Below are 16,140 nucleotides of genomic sequence, written 5' to 3' on the forward strand. Positions count from 1 at the left end.
CGTCGTCGACCGTCCACGTAGCGGCCGTCCCAGAGTGACGTCACAGCGCCAGGACCGTTACATCGTCCGAACTCACATGCGTGATCGGTTCGTACCAGCCACCACAACAGCCCGGCAGACAGTGGGAACCCACAACCGCCCCGTTTCCTACACCACGGTACGACGTCGTCTGATCGCCATCCATCTGAACTGTCGTCGACCGTACATTGGACAACGTCTCACACAGCGACACCGCCTTGCACGACACAACTGGGCTGTTCTGCATCGACAGTGGCGGAACCGACAGTGGCAGAACATCGTCTTCTCCGACGAAAGCCGCTACTGCTTAGATAGGGCCGACGGTCGTATGAGGGTGTGGAGGCGTCGAGGTGAGCGCTTCACAGATGCGTGTGTTATGGGGAGGGCCTTCCGTCATGCTGTGGGGTGCCATATCCTGGGGACGTCGTGTACAACCTGTCATCTTCGACAACAACGGCCGAGGACGCGGCAGGGTCGTCACAGCACAGCGCTACATCGACGAAGTGCTCACGCCTGTGGTGGTGCCTTTTTTCGCGGGTCACCGTCAGATGGTTTACCAGCACGACAACGCCAGGCCACACACGGCACGGGCCACCCAGGCATTCCTGGCACAGCACAACATCATCACAATGGACTGGCCAGCTTTAAGCCCGGATCTGAACCCCATCGAGCACTTGTGGGACGAGGTTCAGCGCATGATGAACCAACGCCCTGCTCCCGTGGTGACACAGCAGCAGCTCCGCCAGGCCGTCGTGGACACCTACAACAACGTGCCCAGGGCCTTCATCAGGAACCTCTTCCTCTCCATGGGTAGGAGGTGTGCGGCGGTCATGGCCAGCAATGGCGGACACACCCGCTATTAGTGGACATGTTTGAGTGGCATGTGACGCCATTGAAGAAGCGCCATGGCCTTGACATTTCAAATGACAATGCGACCTCGATTTGTAACATGTCAATAACATGAAATCTCATCTTTACGAATTGTTTAAGTTTTTCATAGAAACGATTATTTTAAGAACTTTGGGACGTATTTCAATGAGTGCACTCAAAACCTCCAATCTACGTATTCGCGTTTCTTTTGGAGTTAAGTATATATATAAAACTACATTCTTGATTACATATTTTAACTGACTATTCTGGATAACATATTAAACTATCTACTTTGATTACATTGTTTTAAAACTTTGATCACATTTTATGTTAACATGTTGCATATGAACACTTTCAGTGCCCTGCAAATAAATGAAAAACCTTTTAACTAAGCTGTTTAGTATGATTAGTGAATAAAATATTAGTAAGTCATATTTTCAAGTTATAACAATTACACTATTTTAACTGAAAATTTATTTCCAAGTTGTATGTTAAACGTCTTAACAAACGGATAAAAGCTAAGTGGTTGCTTTAAAATAGGATAAGTTTGGCTCTATGAAAAGTATATCTAAACACATACCTTCAATATAGATTCAGAAGCAAGAGATTTAGTTGGTAAACTGTTTAATTATAGCGGTGGGGTCAAATAACTTTTTAAATGACTACACTGTACCCCGTAACCCAATTACAAAACCGGTTTATACAACTTATAATCTGTCAATCATTTAATTACTGTAGTGATGTTACTGAACTTTTATAGTGCACTCCAACTTCGATTAGTTTATCAAAGTGGTTGAACAGATATTAAAATAAACCTACAGTCTAACTAATATTGAAATTATACCTTTAAGTTATACATATATGTCAACATTAAATAACAACCAACTCACAGAGTAAATTACATACAACAGATCAATAAGTAGAGCTCTAGATAGTGTCGATTTTAGTATAGATTGTCGATTTTAGTATAGATTGTCGATTTTAGTATAGATTGACTCATTAACTATTCTTTAATTTACATGTAACATTAATATATTTTGTTTGATTTTAAAAATAATCGCTTGCAAACAAATATGTTTAATAAGTTATGGATGTAGGGTAATGCCATCTACGTTTCTAGGTTAACACTTTTGTATTTTATTCTTTAAAGTAAAGAATAATAAAGTAACAAAACATCGTTTGAACATAATATAGAAAATAGTTTCGCTTGGTATACTCAACACAATACGTTTTATATTTAAGCTATAATCACTGACCAGTATGTATTTGTGAAAATACTTAGCAATAACCTATTTTCAAAAATATACACATCATCATCATTCAAATGTATTACTGCTTCGAGGTAAACTATTAGTACACGAAACACCTGTTATTTCTATTGATGAATAGAAGTTTAAACCAAAGGGCGAAACCCAAAAGCACGGTTCAATGGTAACATCTTAAAATAGTCTTGGATGATTGAAGAACAGAATATAGTTTACAATTTGAAGAGTAAGCCTTTAACCCAAAAGTATTTACAAAAAGCGTGAGGACTTTTCTAATTTTAAGAATTATACTCCCATCATTGAAATTTAAAGATGTGACCGACATCTGCTTTCTATAGATAATAGAAACTTCATTATGCTTAATCAAATTTAAATTACGGTAAATAGTTTGCTATTTCTAGACAGTAGGAGAAACATGTCAAGTCGCTAAATCGTGGGAAACGGGTTACAGATGTTCTATTGGTTAATAGCAACCTACCAATCGTTTTAGACATTCTTCGTTATTGTTATACGGTTTTATAAAAGTGGAAACGCAACAGTTTGTATCACTCTGCGCCGAACATTTTGTCTTTAAAAATCTACATCAAAACAAATGAATCAATCCAAAAAAATAAACTTTTGGTATAAAGATCACATTGTAGTAAAGGTGTGGGAGGGCAACTCACTGGCGTACGTACATTTCAACAAGATAACGAAGACGGGAACAAAGTCCCTGACATTTTGTTCTGATGCGATCCGAGCGCTGCTGGATAACAAGGAACAAATACTGTCAGCGATTGACGATGTTGAAAGGGAGTATCAAGAAGAGCGCGAGATGCTAGCCCTTGATGTAACCGACGAACGGATGGAGCAGCAGCAGCAGCAGCAGCACTACCATAGTCCACCGTCTGAGAGAGTTCCTCTCAATGCAACTCGGCGGTTTCAACCGTATGTTGGTGAGTATTATTATTATTTTTTTATTTTTTTACAGTGTAACTAGTTAAGTCCTTATAGTCCAGTTAGCATAGTTAGCGTATGCAAATCATATAGAACTCTAGTAATCAGAAGAGTTTAGGAGTTTTCTTATACAACGTAGTTATGTATTGTTACAAATTTACTTTGCAAATAAATGAGAAGAAACCAGTTGCAAGATGGGTTTTCTTAATATATATATAATTAATTCTGTTGAACAAATATCTTGTTTTAATACAAATAAACACAAACATGACACTAAATATGTAGCAATCAACACCATTTTAGGAAAAATGTTCTAATGAAGGAAAGAAAGAAATAAATGTTTTAGTTAACGACGCACTCAACACATTTATTTACGGTTATATGTCGTCAGACATATGGTTAAGAACCACAAAATACTGAGAAAAGGAAACCCGCTCTCGACTCTTCATGTGCTACTCTTTCGATTAGCAGCAAGGGATCTTTTATATGTAACATCCCACAGACAGGATAGCACATACCAGTCATGGTGCACTGGATATGAGGAGATTTCTAATGAAGGAAGAGTAACTTTAATGATAATTATAATAAATTAATTGTTTTCATTGTTTGAAGGAAGTGGAGGAGGAAACTTTGAAGGTCGAGGACTGCCAACAAACATGGTGCTTGGACAGGGACGAGGTGCTCCCAGCACCAATTTAACCCTGTCACAGGGGCTAGGTGCCCCATTCGGAAGAGGCCGTGGTTCAGATCTACTGGCGGTCCTACAGCACCAGCAACAACAGCAGATATCAATCAATTTCGCCGCCAACATTAATGGAATGAAGACAACATTTAGTCGTTTATTATTATGGTAGTTCATTAGCTATATTATATATATATATATATATATATATATATATATATATATATATATATATATATATATAACCAATATTTCTTCTATACTGGATTTATATAACTCTGAAACATATATCTTTGTATGTATACAACTTAATGTGTGTAAAAGTTTAATAAATAAATAAAATGATAAACTATTTGTTATTGTAATTGTTAAATTAAACAACTATAGCATTGCAAATTATGAAATTGTCTCCCCTTGATCATCAAGAAATAATTTCTTGTTTTGATTTCCCACTTTGGATTACCTACTGTTGTTTTCAATTTGGATTACCTACTGGATTACCTACTGGATTATATCACAAAATAAGCATGCAAATAAAGACTAACAAATTAAAGTACTTCTTACAGTGTTTATTTAAGTATAAAGTTCTATAACAGGAATAGCTGTGGATAAGCAAACAATCTGACACATTATCTTTAAATATTAAAATTGAAAAACATGTTTACAATAAACTTATTTAGTCAATTAAATAACTTTAAGAATTGTTTAAATTTATGAATTAAAATTTCCAATTTATTATTATTATTTTTTTTTTTAAATTAACATCGCTCCCAGAACTACTCCTGCTAAACAAAGAAAAGAAAAAAGAAAGTAAAATTAAATGCAATTTGTTTTAAAATTATTTATCAATTAAAATAACAATTTGTTTGTGTAAGTTTTAAAATTCAAAATTTCCAAATTGTCTGCTCTCCCAGTACTAGTCCTGGTTAATATACAAACTCATTAAACATTAATTTGTATTAAACACCGATTGTAATATTTAAAAAATATATAACACTAATTGTAATATGACACTGATTGTGTGTCGCATTAATAAGAAATCAGTTAGTTTTGATTAAGTATACTTAGTTTTGATTAAGTATACTTTGTTAAAATATAACAAACAGATTAAGTATAATTTATAAAATATCACACACACACACACACACACACACAGACTGTAAATAATCATTACTTGTAAGACGTGTAATAACATTGATTGTAATAATTATAAAATAATTGAGAGGTAGAATATTAATTAGTATAATTTAAACACTAACTGTTGTATAAATAAACATAAAATAATAATAATCATCATAAATTGTGTAATCTGTATAAAATAAACATAACAATAATTGGTATTAAACATGTAATTCTTATATCATTAACAATAATTTGTATAAACAAGTAATCATGTAATTCTTACAAATCACTAACAAATATAACAGTAATTTGTGAGGTAGTCTCTTAAATAATTTGTAAAACAAATAAAAGTGTAAATTCTTACAAAATCATTAACAAATAAACAGTAATTTGTGAGGTAGTCTCTTAATTTGAATAACAAATAAACTAAAAGTGTAAAGTCTTACAAACTCATTAACAAATTACAATTCTGTCATCTCAATGTTCAGAGATCTCTTTGCCTGGCTACGTGTAAACGGACGCCTGGGTTCCTGGAGGGGAGTTGTTACAGGTCTCAACAGACAAGAGGCGGATGAAGTGGAGGGTGGTGAAAGAGGGGTAGAAGGTGAGATAGGAGTTGAGGGTGGTGAAAGAGGGGTAGGTGAGATAGGAGTTGAGGGTGTAGGCGAAAGAGAAGTAACATCAGTGCTGGGAGAGGAGAGAAGATGATGTGGTAGGAGTGGAAGAGGACGACAACGACAGTATCCAAAACATTTGCCATATAGTTTGTAACATAACTTGACAATAGTAGCCAACAACAACAAAACACAAAAACACAAAAGTGTTGTCATTTCTGAAAATAAAAACAATCAAGAAATTAAAAGAGATTCTAAAACATTATTACTTGTGATGAACAATTTAAACAAATACTAATAAATTTTCACATACTAAATATATTGAAGGTTGAAAATGCAACTAATTAATTTTTAAAAATATTTCTTACTCTAAACCTAAACAGAAGTTGTACATGTAATATTTCTTACTCAAAACAGAAGTTTGTACATGTAAATAATTCACTAAGTAAGTTATTTAAAATTATTACACTAAACAGTTGTTTCACACTCTAAATATATTGGATTTTGTACAAATAACAAATCACGAAGTGAGTTATTTTTAAAGCAGAATTTGTGCTTTTTTTACATAAAATTAAACTTATAAAACTTGAACTAATTAAAATCATACAAATACAAATTGGCAATATACATTCAACATAAACACAAGAGCCCAATGAAGAATACTTGTTATCTGCAAAAACAAATTTATGTGAATATTAGTAATAATTTGCAAAACTATTATAAATTAATGTTAAACATAAACATATCAATGTTAGTATATATAAACAATAATGAGTTTTAAACAATTGTAAACCATAAACAAATCAATGCTAGTTTTAAACATTTGTAAACCATAAACAAATCAATGTTAGTTTTTAAACATAAACAAATCAATTTTATTATTATTATTTTTTGTTTTTTTTGCTTTTTTTAAATAATGTTTAGTTTAAACATTTGTAAAACAGAAACAAATCAATGTTAGTTTTTAAGAAATAATGTTAGTTTTAAGCATTTGTAGCAAATAAGGAATATTTACCTTTGTGTAAAGAGTCAAGATTCTTTGTCTTGTTAACTAAAGATGATAAATTATGATAATTTTGGTAACAAATAATTTCTATGATTAAATATTATGTTAATTTTTGGAAACAAATAATTTCTATGATTAAATATTACCAATGTACCTTTTAAAGCAACAACGTTATTCATTGTGAGTATATTAGTAACATTCACTTACTCTTGTGTTCAAAAGATGACTTTGATTATCGTATTTGTGTAGTCAGCAGTCTAGACAAGTTCCATGATGTCTTGGTTGCTATATAATAATAATAACATCAATTGTTAGAATTCATAAATGTACTTCATAGAATATTTATGAAAAGTAATTAATGCAAGATCTATTAATTTTAAAGTAATAACGTTATTCATTGTCAGAATATAAGTAACATTCACTTACTCTGGGTTTTAACAGATGATGTTGATGATCGGATTTGTGTAGGTGACAGGCTGGGGAAGTCCGATGTTGTCTTGGTTGCTATATAATAATAATAATAATAATAATAATAACATCAATTGTTAGAATTCCATAAATGTACTACATAAATTATGAATGTATTGAAGAGAATATTAATTACCTTTTACTATAATATATCAGGATGTTACAATTCTGGATGATTGTTAGTGATTTACTTGAGATAAAATTTGACATGAATAATTATCTATAAACAGTATGGGTATGTTACTGTAGTATCGATGGTTACTGCTAACAACTATCAAAGTCGAAGATGACTACAAATCAGTTTGTTAGTTTTTACAAATTTATAAACTTACAACACATATGACCATTAATGGTGATGAGATCATTCGTATCGCCAAAAATTAATGAATTGCATGACACACTCTGTCCAACAATCCTTGACAACTCAGGAAATAGTTTTACTGCAATGAGTATATCGCCACCTTTAACAACGATTGTTTTGACTGAAGGAAATGGCTTTCCACTGACATGTTTTAGCACTCCATGCTGTTTTTGACAAATCATCAGCGGACTATCACTACAAACTTGATCGAAATGTAATGCCGATGATGAAAAATTTAGAAAAAACACTGCAAACACAAAAAGCGCGTGAAACACCTCCATGATTTCAGTGGGTTCAACTATTTACCCTCAAGAAACCAAAACAACCCAAACTGCACCCAAGACGATCCAAACCACCTCAATATATCTCTAGACGTGTTAAACTATCCCAGCACCACTACCCTTGTGACACTACAGAAGCAATATTCTAAATAATCTGAAACATTAATTAATGTGTCAATTTTTAGGTTTCGGGACGTCTAGAGATATCTTGTGGTGGTTTGGGTCGTCTTGGAAGTAAATAGACGGACCGTTTTCAGTTTATTAACAAAGAGTACTCTCCCTTTAATAATGTTGCGGTCTCACTCAACAGTATTTCATTTTTCTCTTGAAAAACAAACAACGAAATTAAAGGTCTGGTATGATTAATGTATTACATAAATATATGATTGTGTACAATATTTAACATATTAGTATGAGCAGTGAATACAAGACGGGGTACAATATCTAAAGTATTTACATATAAAGTTATACACAAATACATCATTCTGTAATGTATCTTTACTAAACTGACTCATAATATCATTCATTATCAATTCAGTTTTACATTTCTACATTTCTGTAACAGGAAATACAAACAATAAAAAGCACATGTCTTGGATTTAATAAATTGTATGGATTTGTCGTTGTAAACGTATGATGTACAGTGTTGTTACAAAGTTTGTGTTATAATATGCAGGTGGTTTACCAAAACTGTCGAAAAACTCTGCTTTATTGTTGTGAAAATAAAACGCAACCCAGTGTGTGCCTGGGAAGTGAGATAGGTCTGTGTTTACAATACAGCCCCACCTCCCACGTTGGCTTACTCGTGGTAGTGTGTCGCTCGAGTAAACACCTACAATGCGTGAACGTAAATCTGAGTCACAGTCAATCGCACACTGAATCTGCTTTCCATTCATGATATTCTTTATTTGACATACACGTTCCTGGTTTGATCAATTTCAATCAAGCTGGGGAATTCACCATACACTATACAACTCACTGTCTTTGTTAATGCAGATTTAAACTGCACTTCTAACCTTAAGTTACCGTTTTTTAATAAACTTAAATAATCAGAGTCAACGAAAACGGGTTCAAGGTTGAACACAAACAGACCATTGCCCAAAGAAAATTCAGTTCTTTCAATATAATTTCCACAATTCAGGTTCCAGCTATTAACACCTTCAAACAAATTCACGTAGGCACTGACGTCATCTGCTTCGACTGGTCGACCGGGTACACTGACACCATCCAAATATAAGCCCACCGTTTTCACGAATGAACTCTGGAAGTTAAACAGGTTCTTTGTGTATGATCCACTCACTCCGTCACCGTCGACAAAACCAACGATCAGTCTGTTTGGACACTGCGACTGGTAGACACTGTCCCACACGTAACTCTGTTGAGAGAACGGAATACTACTCATTTTAACTTTGGGTACAAGGGGTTAGACTTTTCAAACATCTTTTAAAATAAGTGCACTGTTCATTTTCAGTTTACATATCTTGAAGTAAATATCTACGAGTTCGATCTTGTACTCCTGACCGGACTTCCCAGACATCAAACAAAAGGGTATGGAGCTTCGAAATAACTTAACTGTCATATCAACCCCATTCACCATATATCTGCCCATGTTAAAAATATCTTCACACAGGGGACCTTCCATTGTAACAGTTTTGCTGACAGCGATGTGTGCTCCTCGATCCGATACTCCAGAATTAGTACCAGTGATAGGATCGGTGCTTTCGATATCTGTTTGTGTCTCTCCTACGTCCTTGTAAAACAGTTGAGTCTGGAGTTGCGATTGTTTAGCTTCTGCTCCATAATTCAGTAAGGTTTGAATGTATGCTTTGTAGGGATAATGATTGTTCGCCGAACTCACCAGCTGACCTTGTAAGTACACAGCGACTTGCGACCACAGAGCTTGCATGAATAAATTTACTGGGGCCACGTGTTCGTCCTTACCCAAAACCGTTCCATCGGAATGACTCACTTTCAGTTTAACATGTAAACGACTTCGTTTTAAATCCACGTAGTCACTTCCACTATTTGCAATTTGAAATTCTACTGGTGACGAATCTGTAATTTGACTAACAGGTCTAACATCTACGTAGTAATGTTGAAACACACTCGTTTGGTATGGGGGCATAGTAAACAGATCCAAAGCACTGGGTAAACCTTCCACAAAGTCTTTGTCTGTAAGGAGTGACATATTGTTTGTTGTTGTTTACGTTTATACAAATATATCTTTTTCACTAACAGCTGATTTGTACTTCGATGCGGGAGCTCGTTTTTTCTGTACTGTCATGCGTCTGACTTTTTTGCTTCTGACAATTCGATCACCAGATTTATGTTTTATTGCCCTGGTACGTTCCTGTTCAGCTTCGGCCCTTTCTACCACATCTTGTGTTTGTGACGTCACTTCTATTTTAGGTTTGTTCTTGTTGTACACGTCACTGTTTACATGTCTCGGAATCATTGGAATCATATAAGAAAACCACTTGTGCTTGTAATTCCCAACTCCAGATCCAACCTGCTTATTTGACTGCACAACATTCTTTGTACGTTTATCAAAATACTTTAACCATTTATTTAATTTTTCATCTGAAAATGCTGAAGTGTACAACAGGCGTTTCTCTATGGAGGAATTGCAGGATGCTCTTCGTAGAGCCCATGATACTTCAGTAGGTCCAGATGAAATTCATTATCAGTTATTAAAGCATTTACCTGAATCATCTTTGATGGTTCTTTTGAATGTTTTTAATAACATCTGGATTTCTGGTGACTTTCCTTCTGATTGGAGGAAAGCTATTATCATTCCTATTCCCAAGCCTGGTAAGGATCCAACCAATCCCACTAGTTATCGCCCTATCGCTTTGACAAGTTGCATTTGTAAAACCATGGAACGAATGATCAATCGTAGACTTGTCTGGCATCTTGAATCTCACAAATTGCTCACTAACGTGCAATGTGGGTTCAGATCTAGACGTAGCACGGTTGATCACCTTGTTAGATTTGAAACGTTTTGTAGGGAAGCTTTCATCCATAATCAGCACTTGGTTTCAGTGTTTTTTGATTTGGAGAAAGCTTACGATACCACGTGGAAGTATGGGATTTTAAACGACCTCCATGGCATGGGCCTAAGAGGTCGACTTCCAGTTTTTATATCTCAGTTTTTAAGAGATAGATCTTTTAAAGTCCGGGTGGGGTCGACTTTGTCTGACATTCACCCACAGGAGATGGGTGTGCCTCAAGGTAGTATCCTGTCTGTAACTCTATTTTCTGTGAAAATTAATAGCATCACCCAGTGTTTAACACCTGATGTCGATTGCTCGTTATATGTCGATGATTTTCAGATTTGCTATAGATCGTCCAATTTGAGTATCATGGAACGTAAGTTGCAGCTTTGTTTGAATAAACTTCATCAATGGGCAACTGACAATGGCTTTAGATTCTCAAAGGCAAAAACGGTTTGTATGCATATCTGCCAGAAAAGAGGTCTTCACTTAGATCCACAGTTGTTTTTGGACAAAAATCCAATTCCAGTTGTGGAGGAGACTAAATTTCTGGGGGTTATATTTGACAGGCAGCTATCTTTTGTGCCCCATCTTAAATATGTTAAAAAGAAGGGCTTAAAGCAATAGAAGGAAGTGAACTGTTCAATAATTCTCCAATATGAGTGCGTGAAACTCCAAACCTATAACTTAGATCCTGATTAGAAAAATTAAGTCTCAATTTCATCAATGTCATCATTACAATGGTAGCTGGATTTAGAACTCCAGATGTTGGCAATGTAGAAGAACAATACTGAACTACCCACAAGAATGTTGCATAGTTTGGAATGCCAGTGAAAAATGAAGTTCTGGTGTCCTTGTTGTGCGCAGAAAGGAAAGAATCACAGAATCTGACACCAGTTTTCTCCTTAGCATCCCTTAATTCATGTTGAAGTGTCTCAACTTCATCCAGGAGCTGTCTGTTCTCTCTTTTTAATAAGGTAATTTTACGAAGACAGTGATCATGGATATCTGGAAAAAAAATAATTAAAAATTGTTACACAACAATAAAAAACTTAAATCTACTTGTGTAGGTATATACATATGTTTTTGTGTGTTTATATATGTATGTTACACATTTTATCATCAACAAACTTAGAAGATATACGTTGTGTGATATATGATATTTGGAGACTTCAGCTGATACCGATAGTGATATAACCAAAAAATTAGCACGAAAACATAAAATATCCTAAAATTATTTTGGTAAATGTGCTAATTATTTTTACATTACCTGATCTTGTGAAATTTTCTTTTTCCAAAGTGCCATCATTTGTATCTGCAACAATTGCTTGTGGTTCATATAACTCCAACAGGGCTGATGCAGCACAATCTCTGGTTTTTTCACCTGCTTTCTTTATCATATTCAGATTTTTCTCACCCTCTCGTCTGACTGCTCTTGTATATCGATCTTTCTTTGCTTCTGGGCTGAAAAGCACTGAATGAATGAATGAATGAACGTTTAACGACACCCCAGCACGAAAAATACATCGGCTATTGGGTGTCAAACTATGGTAATGCAAATAAATAAAGTGATGATCATCATCAATATAAAAATTAGAGATTTAAACAAAAACAGTGTAAAGAACTGTGCAAAAATACAAATACAAATATCACAGAATTTTACGGACACCGAATTTTACTCTACTCTAAACTTCAATTTGTGCTGTATTGGCCATTCTCAAAGAGAATGTTACACCCCTGCACCACGGTGAGGTTACAGCACGCGCAGGGGGAAAAGCACTGATGCTGTTTGGTATCCCATGTTGACATGTGGGATGTAGTCTGGGTCTTCCTTTTTACTGCTAGCAGATCCTGGAAACAAAGTTTGATTGAACAGTTATATATTTATTTATGAAGCATTTTTCTAAATTCATTTAGTAACCCACCCCACCAAAAAAAAAAAAATCTCAAACGAAATTAATAAACTGTACTTTATTTAAAAAATCATTTTACACGTTACAAATACACGAGCACTTGTGAATCACATCTTCAATCAAAAGTAAAATTTGCTACGATATAATTATTAACAAATATACTACTCAAAATAATTTAAGGGTCAGACGATATTTTCGACATTATTTTCTGAATGTCAATTATATTAGCTAGACCATAATGTCACGCATGGTATTGTTCCATTTTGACGAAAAGTGGGTCTAAGCAACCCATAAATGAATTAAAATCCACTGTCATTGACACTGTCGACTAGTTCTAATGGCGAAAACATGCTTAGATTTGCATATAAATTAAGGCGAAAGCGAAAGGTCTGCTAAGTGCCCATAACTTGCTTTTTCACAAAGCGCTTCATTTGCACGCTTTGCACGTGTATTCCATGTTCCCAATGCTGAATTTCCGTATAATTGGAGCTTGCGTTCGTGTACGGTGCACACTCCAAATTCGACAATGGTACGACGTCAACTGACTATCGAAGATCGAGGAAGGGCTATTGCTTGGCTTCAGGATGGCAATACGCAAAGAAATGTTGCTCTGAGACTTGGTGTCAGTCAGTGTCGTTGGCCGACTATGGCAACGGTACCAAGCAACGAATTCTGTTCGAAATCGTCCACGTTCGGGAAGACCCCGAAGCACTACAAATAGAGAGGACCGCTACATCACCAATATGGCTCTACGTCAACGCACAACCACTGCACGCCGATTACGTGACAATCTGCGGACTGCGACTGGAACTCGAGTGTCTGATCAAACCATACGCAATCGTCTGAGAGCAAATAATCTACACTGCCGTCGCCAGGCTGTTCGACCACCACTCCTACCACGTCACAGAACGGCCAGACGTCACTGGTGCACGCTTCATCTGCGGTGGCAACGTGTTCAGTGGGGTCGAGTGATGTTCACTGATGAGTCCAGGTTTAGTCTCCAGTTCAACGACGGTCGGGTTCGTGTCTACAGACGTCCTGGGCAGCGCTTCGCTGACGTTAACGTTAGACAACGTCACCGGTTCGGTGGTGGCAGCGTCATGGTGTGGGGCGGCATCTCTGTCCACCACAGGACCCCCGTCTATGTGGTGGATGGCAATCTGAATGGAATCCGCTATCTGAATGAGATTATCCGGCCGTTGGTTCTCCCAGGCCTTCAGCACATTGGCGGCGGGGCAGTTCTGCAGGATGACAATGCCAGTCCCCACCGCGCCAGGGTGATAACGGACTTTCTCAGACAACAAGGTATCGCCAGGATGGATTGGCCAGCATATTCGCCTGACTTGGCCCCAACAGAGCACGCCTGGGACGAATTAGGCAGAAGAGTTCGGGATAACCATGCCTCTCCGGCCAACCTTCATGATCTGGGTCAACTTCTTATGGCAGAGTGGCAGGCCATTCCCCAAGAGTTCTTCAGACGTCTGATCAACAGCATGAGGCAACGATGTGTCGAGTGTATTCGCGCCAGGGGTGGATTCACACACTATTAAACGAATGTTCTAATGTGTAAAATCCATGTTTGACAACCTTCAACTTTGACAGCATGTCATGTGACTTTCTTGTATACAGTGACGTTTATTTGTGTTTTTTTTGTAAATATGGAACAATAAATAAAAAATTTGGTGTAGTTTACATCATCAATCTAATACACTCTGAAACTTATTTGGTTATAAATTTTTGACCCTTAAATTCTTTTGAGTAGTATAGTTGAATACTTTTTTTTTATACATAAAGATTTTAAAATATATATATATATATATGATTGTGCAGACGTGACTTAAGACTAATCTGCAACTTCCCTGGTAATAGAAATCACTCCAAAAGGTATTAGCATATAGTAATGTTGAGAATGTGTAGCATACAACAAACCTGATATAAAATGAACTCCACAAACACGATCTCCGCTGTGGGAAGGCGTCCATTGCTTTCTGTTTATGGCTTGAAGCCATTTGGCTCGTCGTTCCGCTTCCAAAGGAATTCGATGGAACTTAATTCCACAGTCTTTTCTAAATCGATGTGTGCAGCCAACAACCACACATGAAATTACCATGACGGAATTTCTTAAATCTTATCTATACAGACGAAATAGTAAATAAATAACTTGCTCATACACCCTTGCTCATAATAACAACACTGGTTCTTGCCTACCGGAAGTCAGTGCGATACCACGTGATCACATGTGACGTCACCGTGTCATCCCCTATAAAGTAAATAAAATAGCGTTTCCGCTGCTTACCCCCTCCCCTCTCTCGCCTACATTGCCATTCATAAAAAAAAAAGGTCTTGTAAATTATAAATATGACCTAGGTGCTAGGATTAGGTAGCATAAAAAAAAATGTACCACGGTATACCCCGGTTTTTTGTTGTAAAATTCAGGAATCCATGACGGTTCGCCCCATGTACCAGATCGCCCCCAATTGTTTGCCAGTTCGCCCCCAACTCCCAGTTATTTTTGAAACAATTATTGTATAGTTTCGCATGTCAATGTGCGTTTCTTTGCTTAGAGAGGAGGGATTGTTGTTTTTCTACAATTTGGACGCATCATGATTTTGTCTGGGCGACGATATAATCACCAGGTTACAGGGATGAGAATGACAATTTGTCTTTTCAGCTGAAATTAGCCGGGAAGAATAAAGTAATCTACAAACTATCACAAATAAAACAAAATAAACCTCCCATCTTATAACAATGGTTAGTAAGCTACATAACCTTGATGCTGATTATGGATCTTCGGCTAACACCTACGAGGGCTTTGAACCGCAATGCCAATTCGATATGGCCTGAGGGATTATCTTTATGGGGGCGAACTAACTGGGTGCAAACAGACCTGGGGGTGAAACGTCTGGTACCCAAATTTAGTGCCCATACAGTAAAACTTACTTCCGTTACTATCCACAATCACATTCAGTGCACAAACAGTAAAACAGGCTACTTGATATTAATGGCAGTCCTCTTAGACTGGCAACCTGTCTGATCAAAGTTAACCACTGTACTTCAAAGGAAAAGCGTAACAACAACCAGTTTCCTCTCGGTGTCCTATTTATCATATGTTATGTTCTGTTCATGGTGTTTTCATTTGCGACTTATGATCAGTTTATCCCTTAATTACAACTAATATAATTAAAATATCTTTAAAAAACCCCAATTATAACATATTTGCGGGATATTTACATCATTTTCGGTATCTAACTAAATTAGATGTGTTATATTTGTGACAGAAACCAGGTGATACGCCGTTACTAAATGGTATTTTGAAGTGACTGTATATGCGGCGCCGTGTATATTCGCTGACAATGTCTGGCTATATACACGGCATACATGTACATTGGCTGAACAAGTATAATTAGTATTCCCTTACCGGTCTAACCCGAGTGTGTGTGTGTGGGGGGGGGGGGGGGGGAGAGACTATAGGTTTCATCTATGTCTGTCTGACCCCACATAGTTAAAGTTTGTTTTTGTTTAACGACACCACTGGAGCACTGATTATTAATTTATCATCTGCTATTGGATGTCAAACATTTGGTAATTCTGACGCGTAGTCATCAGAGGAA

The 16,140-nt window shown here is 36.3% G+C and overlaps 2 protein-coding genes across 5 annotated transcripts; one reads left to right on the forward strand and one right to left on the reverse strand.

The window, feature by feature from the left end:
- The first annotated feature begins 2,259 nt into the window (after positions 1-2,259).
- LOC121375472 lies at positions 2,260-3,948 on the forward strand. The gene is made up of 2 exons (XM_041502947.1): positions 2,260-3,088; positions 3,702-3,948. The coding sequence occupies exons 1-2, from the start codon at positions 2,746-2,748 to the stop codon at positions 3,941-3,943; spliced, it is 585 nt and encodes a 194-aa protein (XP_041358881.1). The 5' UTR covers positions 2,260-2,745; the 3' UTR covers positions 3,944-3,948.
- Positions 3,949-5,994: 2,046 nt separating this feature from the next.
- LOC121375481 (THAP domain-containing protein 2-like) lies at positions 5,995-15,192 on the reverse strand. Of its 4 annotated transcripts, none has more exons than XR_005958317.1 (4): positions 7,314-7,618; positions 6,940-7,017; positions 6,721-6,798; positions 5,995-6,177 (listed from the first exon to the last, which is right to left on the reverse strand). XR_005958317.1 is itself a non-coding variant. In XM_041502957.1 (3 exons), the coding sequence occupies exons 1-3, from the start codon at positions 14,637-14,639 to the stop codon at positions 6,746-6,748; spliced, it is 312 nt and encodes a 103-aa protein (XP_041358891.1). In that variant the 5' UTR covers positions 14,640-15,192; the 3' UTR covers positions 6,511-6,745. The 4 variants fall into 4 exon arrangements, 1 of the variants encoding a protein (XP_041358891.1); XR_005958318.1 differs by lacking the exon at positions 5,995-6,177 and adding an exon at positions 6,504-6,558; XR_005958316.1 differs by lacking the exon at positions 5,995-6,177 and having other exon boundaries at positions 6,511-6,798.
- Positions 15,193-16,140: the final 948 nt, after the last annotated feature.

Source organism: Gigantopelta aegis, chromosome 1, assembly GCF_016097555.1.
Source record: "Gigantopelta aegis isolate Gae_Host chromosome 1, Gae_host_genome, whole genome shotgun sequence".
NCBI classification, from domain to species: domain Eukaryota; kingdom Metazoa; phylum Mollusca; class Gastropoda; order Neomphalida; family Peltospiridae; genus Gigantopelta; species Gigantopelta aegis.

Coding starts and splice junctions, on each gene's coding strand:
- LOC121375472 (XM_041502947.1), top strand. CDS start 2,746: ATGAATCAATCCAAAAAAATAAACTTTTGGTATAAAGATCACATTGTA. Junction 3,089..3,701: donor GCGGTTTCAACCGTATGTTG/GTGAGTATTATT, acceptor CATTGTTTGAAG/GAAGTGGAGGAGGAAACTTT.
- LOC121375481 (XM_041502957.1), bottom strand. CDS start 14,639: ATGGTAATTTCATGTGTGGTTGTTGGCTGCACACATCGATTTAGAAAA. Junction 7,018..14,458: donor TGGAGTTCATTTTATATCAG/GTTTGTTGTATG, acceptor ATTATTATATAG/CAACCAAGACAACATCGGAC. Junction 6,799..6,939: donor ATCATCTGTTAAAACCCAGA/GTAAGTGAATGT, acceptor ATTATTATATAG/CAACCAAGACATCATGGAAC.